This window comes from Artemia franciscana, chromosome 13, assembly GCF_032884065.1.
Source record: "Artemia franciscana chromosome 13, ASM3288406v1, whole genome shotgun sequence".
In the NCBI taxonomy this organism is placed as follows: Eukaryota; Metazoa; Arthropoda; class Branchiopoda; order Anostraca; family Artemiidae; genus Artemia; species Artemia franciscana.
The window spans coordinates 47721915-47736827 of record NC_088875.1 but is presented as its reverse complement, the minus strand read 5'-3'; the positions used below and the strand labels follow the sequence as shown (position 1 = coordinate 47736827).

The 14913-nt window shown below is 35.1% G+C and overlaps 1 protein-coding gene and 1 long non-coding RNA gene across 4 annotated transcripts in view; both read right to left on the bottom strand.

The window, feature by feature from the left end:
• The window catches only part of LOC136035115 (uncharacterized), a 39019-nt gene extending 38356 nt beyond the window's left edge, over nt 1-663 (bottom strand). The window contains exon 1 of the long non-coding RNA XR_010619338.1: nt 298-663. This is a non-coding gene — a long non-coding RNA (uncharacterized LOC136035115). The remainder of the gene's footprint in view (nt 1-297) is intronic.
• Nucleotides 664-13581: 12918 nt separating this feature from the next.
• Nucleotides 13582-14913, bottom strand: part of LOC136035020 (peroxidasin-like) — a 326937-nt gene continuing 325605 nt past the window's right edge. For all 3 annotated transcript variants that reach the window (XM_065716607.1, XM_065716606.1, XM_065716608.1), the window contains one exon: nt 13582-14213. In XM_065716607.1, the coding sequence (XP_065572679.1) occupies nt 14118-14213 (96 nt within the window). In that variant the 3' untranslated portion in view covers nt 13582-14117. The remainder of the gene's footprint in view (nt 14214-14913) is intronic.

Here is a 14913-nt window from a genome sequence, read left to right as displayed (position 1 = left end):
CTGCAGAAAAACATTCACCGCAATTCTTCTCTATACATTATCACCATCATAACAGGCATGATTTTTTTTCCACACAGCATAAATGAGGTTTTTGTAGATTACAGCCATAGAGATAGGGCTGATTCTTTTAAGAGCTCCCAGAAGAAACGCATTTTTTTGCAGTTTACCAACATCAAACCAGCCATGATTATTTTAAAAGCAACAAGAGAAAACGCGTTTTAGGTTACTTCCATTGAAACATCCATGACTATTTTAATTTTATTTCCAAAGAAAACAAACACAAACATAAATATTTACCAAATAGTCAATGGACATAATGCCCTTTCCTGGTTCAAGAATTTTGTCTGCGACTAACATTGGAAGGGTCGCTCCTCTTCCACCACGATCAAGGTCAAGTCCCTTAATCTCAAGAATCTCTTCTTCTTCCTCCTCGATATCCTAAAAACTAATAAATTATTGACTTTAAGTTAAAAGTACTAAATCTACACTGGAAACCTACGAAAATATGATTTTAGATTTTGACAGTTATTCTTAATACTTGTAATATTAATAATTTCTGGCCTTGTTTCGTTCATAACCATAATGCCAGCAGATTTCTTTATTCCCTATTTTATTTTTCCAATACATATTCAAAACAGACCTTTGATCAACTATCAATAAATACCAGAGATTGTCCTTCTTAGTAAAAGCGCAATTATTTTAAAAACAGAAATAAATTGAAAAAGAGGAAGCAATAAAAATTCGTCAGTTGATCACAATGAACACAATTATCACAAAAAATTAGTGTTGTTTGAAACGTTTCGAAGTATAGTTATAACATTCATTTAATTATTATTATCAAAACTCGTAAAACTGTTAAAATATAATAATTTATTAGTCAATTATTTAAGAAATTAATTTAATTAATAAGCGCAACTTTTTATTGATAGTGATTGCATCCAAATATCGAATTTGTACGAATAAAGCTTAATTGGTCAAGTACGATTCCTAACAAATTTTAGAAAAAAAATTAACGGTTTTATTATAAGTATCATATTTTATTTCATAAAGAACTTTTCAATTTTCCAGGATACCAACTTATTGTAAAAAACTGAAAGACGAAGGCACGTGGAGGTTTAGTATTTCTAGTTAAGGAGCATATTGTGGCTAATGTGAGAGAGGATTATTCCATTTGGATAGAAGGTAAGGTTGAAACTCTTACTCTTTGGCTGGAAATTAGCGGGAAAAAAGTTTTGATAAGCGAGGCTTATAAGCAATCGAGTACTCAATGGGACGAGTTTGCACTTGGTTTTGGACGAGATCCAGTCGAGTACTTCCGAGTTTATTTGCATGTGTGATTTTAATTTTGATCTTTTATGTTTGAATAATGATACTTCAGAGTTTTTTTTACCCTTTTTTTAGTCATGAATTATATCTTCTAGTAGGAATTCCAACGCGCATTATTCAGCATTCAGCAGCATTAATCCATAACATATTCGTTCGATCTCGCCTACTCCCTACTTCCTGTGATGATGTAACAATTAGTGAGTCTTCTGAGCATTCGTTGTGGTGGCAGAAACCGAGTCCAGTCTACAGGCCCAAGTCTCCGAACTTAAATCTGCATCAAATAGCTTCGGCGTACGAATAAACCCAAAGAAGACAAAATTTGAGCGATCCACGAAAATCCCAAACACGTCCCTCTTCATGTCGTAGTAAGCGGCAAAAAAGTCGAACCAGTAACCAAGGTTGCGTGCCTAGGGAGCCTACCATCATCAGCCTACTAAAATTTGAAAATAATAAAGGGAACATGAAAGTACGTAGAAAACCTTTAATGAATTATTAAATGGTGGCAAGAAGAATGAAAACCCAACTAGTCTAAAAGTTGACGATAGAATGGTTATTGAAAGGAGTGAAATTTCTGATGTTTTGGGTGAGTATTTTTCAAAATAGGTGAATCAACAAGTGAAATTCCATATAATGATAGCAGTAAATTGGCGAGCCTTTTGAAGATAAAGAGATTTGGGGGAAAACATGAACATTGCTGAAACTAATCTGGAGGAGATGAAGCAAATAATAGGATTGATGAAGTCAAATTCGTCTGGGAGTGATGGTCTCAATCTGCTAACATTTAAATTAGTAATGGTATATTTGCTGCCCTGCCTTTTATATTTGATTAAATAAAAAAAAACTAATTTTTCTAGCTGAAAGTAAGGAGCAACATTAAAAGTTAAAACGAACAGAAATTACTCCGTATATGAAATGGGTTGTCCCCTCCGCAATCCCTCGCTCTTTACGTTAAAGTTTTTAATTGTTTTAAAAAGTAGAATTGTGGCCAAGAGTCAAACTTTAGCGTAAAGAGCGAGGGATTGCGGAGGGGACAACCCATTTCATATACGGAGTAATTTCTGTTCGTTTTAAGTTTTAATATCGCTCCTTACTTTCAGCTAAAAAAATTAGTTTTTTTTTATTTAATTTCTGAACGTTTTTGAATTAATGCATGTTTGGTTTTGGCTCTCCGCACATAAATTATTAAAATGAAATTTGTATATTAATTCTTTTTTTGGCTAAATGGCTTTCTCTTAGTTTTGATCAGACGATTTTGAGAAATAAGGGGTGGAGAAGGAGGCCTAGTTGCCCTCCAATTTTTCGGTTACTTAAAAAGGCAACTAGAACTTTTAATTTTTAACGAACGTTTTTATTAGTAAAAATATACGTAACTTAAGAATTAACTTACGTAACAAACTTTCATAATCTTATATTATTATTATGTATACGAGGGGGTTTGTATCCTCGTTAATACCTCACTCTTTACACTAATTCGTAAGTTTTGTCCCAATTCTTTAAGAATTACCCCTGAATCAGAAAGGCCGTAGAATAAATAGTTGAAATTACTAAAAATACTTTAGCGTAAAGAGCAAGGTATATATCTCCTCCTAAATACCTCGCTCTTTATGCTAAAGCATTTTTAGAACCCCTCATATGCGTAATAATCTCTGTTCGTTTTAAGTTTAAATGCTACTCCTTCCTTTCATTTGAAAAAAACGTTTTCATGTTTATTTTTCATTGTTTTCTTATAGTGATACTAGAAAATCTTGCGCCCTTTTCATTGAGTTTTTCTTTTCCCATGACAGATTAATCCAAGGAAAGATCCTCCAACATAGCCCCCTCCCCTCAGCCCCACCCACGAACAAAATAAAATCCCCCTGAAAACCTCTGTACACTTCCCAATATCCATTACTATATGTAAACACTGGTCAAAGTTTGTAACTTGCAGCCCCTCCCCCAGGGATTGTGGGGGAGTAAATCATCCCCAAAGACATAGTTCTTATGGTTTTCGACTATGTTGAACAAAATGGCTATCTCAAAATTTTGATCCGTTGACTTTGGGAAAAAAATGAGCGTGGGAGGGGGCCTAGATGCCCTCCAATTTTTTTGGTCACTTAAAAAGGGTACTAGAACGTTTCATTTCCGTTAAAATGAGCCGTCTTATGACATTCTAGGACCACTTGGTCGGTACAATGACCCCTGGGAAACAGAAAAAAAAAAAAAAAAAAAAAAACACACACACACACACCCGTGATTTGTCTTCTGGCAGAAAAATACAAAATTCCACATTTTTGTAGATAAGAGCTTGAAACTTGTACAGTAGGGTTCTTTGATACGCTGAATCTGATGGTGTCATTTTCGTTAAAATTCTACGACTTTTAGGGGGTGTTTCCCCCTATTTTCTTAAATAAAGCAAATTTTCTCAGGCTCGTAACTTTTGATGGGTAAGACTAAACTTGATTAAACTTATATATTTAAAATCAGCATTAAAATGCGATTCTTTAGATGTGGCTATTGATATCAAAATGTAATTTTTTAGAGTTTTGGTTACTATTGAGCCGAAGACAGATCATTCGAACTGGAGGCCAATTTCAATGTTGTCTTTGTTTTCAAAGCTATGTGAAAAGGTCATGCATAGGAGATTGTATAACCATATGAATCTATATGGATTTATCACGGAAACAAAGTTTGGATTAAGGACAGGCTGTTCTACAATAGATGCAGTCCACCATCCAAAAATTTGGATGGTATCCAAAAGATTTGGATACGCTTGAGCGTGGTGAGTTGGTGCTTTCAATTTTCATAGATTTTAGCAAAGCTTTTGATAATATTGTTTTTAAGATCTTATTGAGCGGTCTACGTTGTTGAGATGTTGAGATGCACGGAAACACAGTTTGGATTCAGGAAAGGCTGTTATGCAATAGATGCAGTCCACCATCCAAAAATTTTGTTAACTCTGCGTTTGAACGTGGTGAGTTGGTGCTTTCAATTTTCATAGATTTTAGCAAAGCTTTTGATAATGTTGTTTTTAAGATCTTATTGAGCGGTCTACGTTGTTGAGATGTTGAGATGCACGGAAACACAGTTTGGATTCAGGAAAGGCTGTTATGCAATAGATGCAGTCCACCATCCAAAAATTTTGTTAACTCTGCGTTTGAACGTGGTGAGTTGGTGCTTTCAATTTTCATAGATTTTAGCAAAGCTTTTGATACTGTTGTTTCTAAGATCTTATTGAGCGGTCTACGTTGTTGAGATGTTGTGATGCACGGAAACACAGTTTGGATTCAGGAAAGGCTGTTATGCAATAGATGCAGTCCACCATCCAAAAATTTTGTTAACTCTGCGTTTGAACGTGGTGAGTTGGTGCTTTCAATTTTCATAGATTTTAGCAAAGCTTTTGATAATGTTGTTTTTAAGATCTTATTGAGATGTCTACGTTGTTGAGATGTTGAGATGCACGGAAACACAGTTTGGATTCAGGAAAGGCTGTTAAGCAATAGATGCAGTCCACCATCCAAAAATTTTGTTAACTCTGCGTTTGAACGTGGTGAGTTGGTGCTTTCAATTTTCATAGATTTTAGCAAAGCTTTTGATACTGTTGTTTCTAAGATCTTATTGAGCGGTCTACGTTGTTTATCGATTTTAAGGCTTTTTATATCTGTTCAGGCTTTATAGTGCTTATCTTTTTTCTTGTAGCTCGGCTGGAAATCAAAAAGTTATAGAGTCTATCGCGGAGTTCCACAAGGCTTGGTGCTTGGGCCCCTAATTTACCTAATTTATGTAGATAAAATGTGATTTTATATTCCTGGGACGATAATCACCTCATTTGCCGATGACACTGTCTTTACAGTAACATTATCTTGCGAAAATCTTTTGAATGAAAAGATCAATAATGCCCTAAATGAACTGGCAAGTTTCGTGAGACTTAGCTATCTATCTGTTAATTCTTTTAAAACAAATTTCATTACCTTTTGTAGAATTGGTACTCCGATTATTTTAAATGACAAAGTTTGTCTGAATAGTCTATTCTTAAATCAAGCTTTTAGTGTTAAATATTTAGGTTCTTATCTTGATTTCAATTTGAGTTGGATACTAAACTGTGATGCAGTAGTAGCAAAAGTGGCAAGAGGATTGGGTCTTAGAAGAAGGCTAAGGAATGAGCTTCCACCAAGAATTCTAATGATCCTCTATCATTCTCTTATCAATCCGTATCTGTTGTATGGTTGCTTGCTGTGGACTACAACTTTTGTGTCAAGTTTTAAAAGAGTCCAAATTTTACAAAATCAATTTGTTAGTGTCTTAGGAGAATATGTGAGATTCGAAAATAGCACTTCAAGTTGCTTCACTAAAATGAAAATTCTAAACAATTATAAGTTAAGATGTTATCAACAAGCTGAACCCCCTTCTGAGGCTAATGTTAGTACTTATATATTTTTTTATATTTGTGGATTTGTTTGATTATTCTTCCTCCATATCATACTATGGCTTTTGGAGGGAAGTGTTTTTCTTATTATTTTATTAATAGTTGATATTAGGTAATTAAATAAAGAATAAAATATTATAGAATTAGTAGAACGTCTTCTTAGAAACTTTTCTCTGTTGTGTGTTTTTCATCTAAATATTTTCGAAGTGCCCTCTTTAATTGTAGAAAGTGATTGGAGGGCAACAAGCCCGCCCCCGTCCATTATTTCCCCAAACATATCCAATCAAAATTTTGAGATAGTTATTTTGTTCAGCTTAGTTGAAAGGTTCGGTAATTAGGTCTTTGAGGATGACCCCCCCCCACAGTTCTGAGGGCAAGGGATATAAGTTATGCTCCGGAGGCATATAAGGTTTTTATTCAAAGGGTGGCCGTATAAACTTCGAAGGGAGCTCATTGGATGTGAAATCAGAAGTTATATTGCCCTTTTTAAGAGTCAAAGTGATCGGGCAACTAGCTCCCCACTTAAGTCTTATTTTCCGCAAGTGTATCATATAGAAATTTTGAGATAGCCATTTCTTCGGAAAATAGTCTAAAGATCACATAACAAGGTCTTCGGGGTATACACAACCCCGAACTAGGTTTTCACATAATAAAGTTTTTTATGGAAGCGGTCGTGTGAAGTTTAGGAAAGGCTCATTTGACTGAAAATGTGAAGTTCTAGTTCCCTTTTAAGAGTCAAAAGTGAATGGAGGGCAACCAGCCCCCTCCAAGCCTATCATTCCCCACAAACATTTGACCATAATTTTGAGAGAACTATTTTGTTCTGTAGTGTTGAAAGGTTTGGTAATGTCAACCTCCCCCCAGTCTTCAGGACAAGGGTTGTATGTTGGACAATTTTTGCTCATTGTTTACGTATAGTATATGTTATTGAGAAAGGTACACATGTTTGAACTTTACTCTCCAAAAAAACGAAGGGTATTCAAGTGAGCTTTTCAGAGAATATCGAGGGGTGTGCTGAACTAAATCAAAACACGTTTTGTATATATGGATTTTCAGAAGGGAGTCAGGAATGACTGAGTATATTAATTTGGAACATCCAGGAAATGATTAGGGATAGGATCAAAAAATCAAAGATACATGCTACCAATAATACTAAAACTGCCACCACTACTACTACCACTTCATTTACACTACTTCATTTAGAATATTCAGGGGATATTTGAAATAAATCAGAAGACGCTATGTGCAATTACATTGTCAAAAACAGGCATCCCATGAATTGATTTGGGTATTAAGTTGGAACTTTCAGAGAATGCTTAAACGGGAAGATTATCTGACCAAAAGGTAATATGTACATCCGCTATTTCTATTAATACTACTGCTAGTATTACCAATACTACAACTGTGTACTATAACTATACTATACTTTGGAGTGACATGCATGAGAGGAAAATTTTCAAGTATAATCAAAAATTTTCAAGTAAACTACTGTCAACCAGCGTGTGTTCCCCGGGGAGACCCTCCAACAGGTTGACTCTAGTTCGGCATTGTGGAGTGACATGCATGAGAGGTGTAGCATAAGTGGGAGATGGTAACGCTGGCAATGAAGGGGAGAAAATTAGCCATGACTTGATACCCACTTAATTAGACTATCTGGGTTGGCTTTTTCTACAATTAGCCATGACTTGACTTGCCCACAACTATTCCATTTTTAATTCAAATACTACTACAAATACTATAATAGTGCCTAGGGGTATGTAGGTCAATTTTCGAAGAATTTTGAGGGGGAAGGTGAACTGAATCACAAAACGCCGTCTGTATGCAGGTTGTCAAAAGGGCATAACAGCAATATCTTAAGAACAGTTTAGTGCGTGAAGTTGAAACTAACAGGACTTCTTGTGGGGGGGGGGCTGAACTAAGCAAAAGAAAACATTTGTATCCTAATGCTACTGCTTCTGCTCTTACTAACATTACTGCTACTATTGTTACTTCTACTACTACCCCTGCCACTAAAGCTAAGGCTACTTATATTATTTCTACTACTACCATTCCTGCTACTAAACTAAATGGTATTAAGACGAAAGATTTAAAAATACTGAAACTGTATGCGACTAAATCGAAACCCGTGATGTCCACACATGTTGTCAAGAGACGCATCAAAAATACTTCAGGAACGGTGGCTCTGGTATTAAGTTTAAATTTTCAGTGTCTGTTGAAGGGGATGTTGAAGAAACCAAGGGATGTTGAAGGGGATGTTGAAGGCGCTATGTGCATAGTGCTGCTACAACTATTGTTGCTACACAAACGAAGAGTATCAAGGGGAAGCTTTCAAGGAATGTTTAGGCGGATGTTGAACTAAATCGAAACGAACTATGAGCGTGTAGATTTTCAAAAAGGTAACAAAGCAATATCTCAAGAACGGCTTACATTATTAATTTAGACATTTAAGGGTAAGTTGTGGTGGATTTTTAACTAGCCAGAATGCACTATGTCTAAACTTTCAATTCTACCATTACAGTTACTGTAACTAATAGCACTAATGGTATTAAGGTGAAACTTCTAGGGAACGTTCAGTGAGAGTTTTAATTAAACAAAAAAAATACTATATGCATGCAGGTTTTCAAAAGGGCATATAAGCAACATCATAGGCACCGCTGCTCTATAATAGCTATAAAAATCGTTAAAACTTCTAAAGGACCTAATTCGATAGGACATTAAATTTCTAGAGCCCTTTTTAAGAGTCAAAAGAGATCAAGGAGGCACACTCGTGCCTCTATAAAGAGGCGACACACGACAATGTTAAGCGATCTTCGGTTCCAGTGGTCGCAGAGGGATGGGGAGGGATGCATTTCGTAGCCCGAGCTCCAACTAAGAAACCTGCAAAATTTCATCCCCCTCCAACTTTTCCTTCATGGGGAAAATCTGGCCGAAAGTTTCGACCCGTCAACCCCAGCCCCCCTTTAACGTTGTCCGATCGGGCTGAGATTCACAAGTTAAGGTCCCCTAGGGCCCAGGAGCTTATCCGCGAAATTTCAGCTCGATCCGATAACTCCTTCCCTGTTTTCCAGAAACCACGCATAGCCACTTAAAATTCATTTTCTTTTTTTTTCTCGACGCCTACAGGTCACATCCGACATCGGATCTGGGTGTACGAGGACTCATTCGATGCGGAATTCTCCGAGTAAGTGCCCTTCAAAGTTTCGTTGGAAAATCTTAACCCCCCGAAAGTTTCGACCCCCCAACCCCCCCCCCTTTTAACGTTGTCCGATCGGGCTGAAATTCACAAGTTAAGGTCCCCTACGGCCCAGGAGCTTATCCGCGAAATTTCAGCTCGATCCGATAACTCCTTCCCTGTTTTCCAGAAACCACGCATTAGCTACTTAATTAACGCATTTCTCTCCATAAGAGCCCATGTTAATTTGAAATTTTTAAAAGTTATTGAGAAGTTATATTTACACACATGTAAGTGATTAGCTCAGTCGGTAGAGCGTGGGACTTTTAATCATCTGGTCAAGGGTTCAAGTCCCTTACGGGCGGTTTTTTTACAAACCGACTCTTTTGTACAGGTTTTTTGTTTTTTTGCTAACCCCCCGCTCTTGGCTTCGGAAAGGCCCTCTTTTAATTAACAAAAATTGAAATGAATGAATAATGGAATAACTTCGAAAAATGTTAAACACAAGAGGACAGGAGAACCATTGCGCCGAAACTAGTCATTAGTAACAATGAAGTCCCCCCACAAAAAAAACCTGTACAAAAGAGTCTTTAAAAGCTGGGGGTTTGGGGGGCGGCAGCCCCCCAACTGCCTCTTCTAATTCCTGTATGTTTTAAGGTTCGACTTTGGGACGCAGCCTCTTTAACTCTTTAAGAAAACGAAGTTTTTTTCATATTATTAGTGGGTAAGCTCCTCCCAATTCCATTCAATTCCATTCAATTCCAATCCCAATTCAAAACACATCCAATAAAAATATTGAGACAACCATTTTGTTCAGCATAGTAACGGTTCAGTAACTAACGTTTCTAGGGATATTGGGTTTGTCAGCCCCTCATTATTACGCAATTGGCCCATTATGCTTTAACGCTAATGTTGTTTAAAACTAAATCAAAATGCACTGTGTGTTTGGTAGCCAATACGACGACCCAGCAATATATTGCGAACGAATCGGGGTGTTAAGTTGAAACTTTTGGGGCTGCTACTCTTACTACTTCCGCTCATACAATTTTAAGAAATCCAAAGAGTGTAAGTGTGTCTAGGTTGTCAAAGAACATAGATAAAAAATTTTGGGAATTATACTAAGTTTTATTTTTCAGGTCACCTTCAGGAGGTATAAATTAAATTAGACAATACTATTGGTTTCCATATTAAAAAAAAAAAAAAAACTGTGGAAAAAGTTTCTCCGACATGATAGAAATCTTCTCCAAAGATAGAATATTATTTCTTCAATGAAAGAGACAATGTGAATAAAAAAAAAGAGAAATTAACAATAAAAAAATCCACAAAACAAGTTTTTCAAAGGAAAATAAAGAGCTCCATTAAACCAAAAATTAGCAGAAATATTCAAACAATCTTCCAAGCGTAAAACTACCGCAAATCACCATCAATAAATAAACGAACCCCAAAACAAACAGAAATTACAAATAATAAACAATAAATGCAATAAAATAATGTCGGGAGCATGGTATGATGAAGCAGATATAAAGAAACACCGGCTCAAATGGTTTGGGTACATTGTTTATTGACCCGAAGAATATCCCATGAGAAAATCAACAGGAATGCCATAGCAATGGCCAAATGTATTAAGTTGAAGCTACTAGGACTCTTTAAGAGGAATGTTCAACTAACCAAAAGGCAATACGTTAATACTACTTCTGCTACCACTACTACCACTATTACTATTAATACTACTAATAGCAATACCAATATTACTGCTGTGATAACTATTACAATTATACCTAAGGGTATGACGGTGACATTTTTGAGGAATTTTGAGGGTAGAAGTAATTTCAAGGCTACTGACTCTACTATGCAAGCTACTGCTACTAATGCTACTATGCAAGCTTAGAATGTAAAGGTGAAGCTTTCAAGGAATATTTAGGTGGATGTTGAACTAAATCAAAACGAACTATGAGCGTGTACATTTTCAAAAAGGTGACAAAGCCATTACTCAAGAACGGCTTTCGTTATTAAGTTAAATCTTAGAGGGCAAGTTGTTGCGGATTTGGAACTAGCCAGAAGGCATTATGTATTTACTATTAATGCTACTACTACTGTAACTGTAAATAATGACGCTAATGGTATTAAGGTGAAACTTCTGGGGAGCTTTCAGGGCTAATTTCAATTAATCGAAAAAACTATATGCATGCAGGTTTTCAAAAGGGCATATAAGCAAAATTGTAGGCACTACCGCTCTATAATAATTATAGAAATCATTGGAACTTTAAAAGGAGCTAATTCGATTGGGCATTAAAAGCTCTTATTAGGGTAGAAAGAGATTAGGGGGCTAGCTCCTATTCAAGTCCATTCATTTTCCAAATACATCCAGTCGAAATATTGAGACAGCCACTTTGGTTAGCATAGTAGAACGTTGCAGTAACTATGTCTCTAGGCATATTGGGTATGTCAACCCCCCACAATTATACAATTTGCCCATTATGCTTTCAAGCTAAATGTTGCTTTAAAACTACATCAGAAGGCACTGGATGTATGGTGGCTAATAAGACACCTCAACAATATCTCGGGAACGACTGAGGTTATTAAGTTGAAACTTTTGGGGCTACTGCTTTTACTACTTCCTCTCTTACAATTTTAAGAAATCGAAAGAATGCAAGTGTATCCGGGTTGTCAAAGAGCATAGATATAATTTCTTGGGAATCATACTAAGTTTTCAGGTCAACTTGAGGAGGTATTAAATTAAAAAATACTAGTTGTGCCCAGATACAAAATCGTTGAAAAATTTTCTCCAACATGCAAATAGCAAGCCAAATTATGGATTCTTATAGAAAAAAATCGAAATGATTAGAATATTAATTTTTCAATGAAAGAGACTATGTGAATAAAAACGAACAGAAATTAATTTAAAAAATTCCACAAAACAATTTTTTCAAAGAAAAGGAAAGAGCTCCATTAAACAAAAAATGAGCAGAAATATTCAAATAATCTTCCAAGCGTAAAACTACCGCAAATTATTAAGAAATAAATAGACCCGAAACGAGCAGAAATTACAATAAATAACCGAGTCAAACTCGAAACGAGTAAAAGCTAACATTATTTGGGTTGATAAACCCCATGCCTTCTCAAGAACAGAACATAATTTGCACTGTACTGAAAATAAAATACATTGTAATTCTTTTCACTTTATTGACTTTAATAAATAAAAAATATTGAAACTTTAAGGAATAAAAATCAGTATATGTATATTAAACTGACAATCCGCGGTCATTTTTATTTTTATTTTTTATTAGTTTTGCGTAAGCTAATATCAAATAGAAAATCGCAGCGCCAAAAAAGAAAAAAAATACAAGAGAAAAACAAATTCTTAAAGTTGAAAAAATAACGTTTGAAAATGATCAAAATAGGGGGGGGGGGAAATGTTGGCACAAACTGGAGATATGCGATGGGACATTAAAAAAATAAGTGATGGTGGCATCTTTTAACTATATCTGGACTTAGCAAAGTTTTTACTTTGTTTTTGTGGCCCATTTTTTAAATCATTTTTCTTTTACATGTTTTATTTATTTAAAGTATTTTTGCCTTTTGTGCACAAAGTGAAATACCTTGCAAATTCAACCTTTTATAACTTTTTCAGACATTTGTCGATGTGCTATTTGATGGTAGAAGCAAACAGTTTCAACGACTTTTTCAACGTATTATTTGTATTGGCGTTTAATTAATATTTTCTTATTATTTGTAGTCCTTTTTCCAATTTTGTATGTATCTAGCAGTAAACATTTCGGCCATAAAAATGAACTTCGTATTCTATGATTCATATTTACATAGGTACTAATGCTATTATCATTTTCCAATGGTTTTAGAAGAAGGGTAAGATACCTTCATACAGATAAGGTGAAATATTTGAAACCGACGGGTTAAAATAAGTTTTGATTTTAAATACAGATACTTTGACTTGCAGCCTACTAAAATTTAAGAAATGTTTATCATTGCAAACTATACTTTTGACCTTCCTCCCTCCCCCCAAAGAAAAAACCATCCGAGTACCAAATAATGGCCGCCAAAAAAAGGAGAAAATAAGCGAAAACTGCAACAAATTGTTGATATTACATGTGAACAATAAAAAATCGATAAACTTAAATATTGCCTCTTTGGCATTATTTTTTTTAACTTATTTTTTTGCTATATTGCAAAATGAATAACTGCAAGAACTGAGTATTTTGAAAGTTCCCACATGTATATAGTTATTGTTGTCATACAGTTTTAATTCAGCCAAAGTAAGAATTACCAGAATGCCAAGTAGCAGGAACCTAAAAAGAACCCAACTACATTATTGGTCCTAAGATCAGAGAAGTTGATTCGTTCTATTTGCTCAAGAATTTAGAAGACGAAACTCACTAAATGAAAAGAGCTGAACATTCTTTTTAATTGGGGGGAGGGGGTGATAAGCCATCACTGCTTTTAAGATCAATGAAGTGAACTCATTTTTAGGCTCAATATTTACAATAGCCACGCCTACTAAATAAAAAGCGCCAAATGAGAGGGTCCAATGTTTTTGGAAGGGGAGTATTACACCCTTAGACCTAACTAAATCCCTACTTATAAGATCAATGAATGAAATTCGTTTTTAAGCTCAAGATTAAAAAGTAATCAAAGCTCATTAATTCAAAAGAGGAATAAAAACAAAAACATTTTATTATTTTTTTATTTCTTCAAACAGCACTAACATTGGCAGTCACATATCACTTCATAAGTAGAAAAAAATAATAATAACATGACTTTAAATGAGAAACACAAAAGAAGAAGTATAAAAGATGTATGGCGTGAGGATTTAGAGTCCACTCAACTTTTCAATATAGTCGATAAACCGATCTTCGCCATCTAGTGCTTACGAATCTAATAATTTCAGTAAAAACAAAAAAATATTATTTTATCAACTGTTTGTTTTCCCAACAACTTTTGTGCCAAATTTTACTCTCATTGTCATTGCATAAAAGCTTTCAGTAAAAACAGGCAAATTACATTAAAATTGTAATAATTATGAGGGAGGGAGTAGCTGTAAGATTTAGGGCGAAAGAGCTGAAGATCGCAACTCCATACATGGCTGTATTCTTAGCATTAGCCTCGTTAACTTCGTATTGAACTTGAGATTACCCTCCCCCCTCATATCTCAAATGAAATTTATTAATATGAGAATTAAAAAGAATAAAGAAACAACACATTTTACACGCAGAGGGGGCAGCAATTTCCTTGTAATTTGATAGGCTTAGAGCAAGTTGCATCTGGGCACTTAATCTCGAAGCATTGTATGTTTCCATCCTAGAAGAAAAAGAAAAAGTTAGGAGGAACATATTTTAAATCCTGGCTAACACAGCCGGGCAACTGAAGTTGGCTCATACTGATTTTTTAACATTAGCTCAATACACGATAAAACTCGTTTCCGACAGAGCTGCCATATGCTGCAAAGAAACAAGTCTTATTTCTCTTCTTGTGAAGGAGAGGTTTAGGACTTGTCAAACCAATACTGCCAGATATCTACCTATTTGGCTAGTAAAATTTGCCCTTGGCTAACGAAATTCATAAAAAGTCAAATTTGGTAGGAAATTAGGCAAAAAATAGTTCTAAAAAAAACTTAGTTTATGTTAACTAATCTGGGATAATGGTTCTTACAATTTAGGCTAGCATAATCCAAGCCAGTCTGGCAACAGTGGTCAAAATTGTTGTTTTTTCTTGTCCTCTGCTGTTGATTATACTTTATTCTCTTCAGAATAAAAATATGGTCTATACTTTAACTTTAATCTATCTCTCTACTATACTTTAATCTATCTCTAAGAAACTTTTTGTACAAACCCCTTCTTTCCTCTACCAAGCTTAAAGTGTTTTTGCTAATATTACTAGCTACGTTTCCAATTTTCTTCGCGTGATATTTTCTGAAGTATCGTAGCTGTATTCCCAAAATTACTAGATCCATCTTCTGTTCTGCAAAATTTTAAACTCTCTAGCTGCGTATCTAACTGTT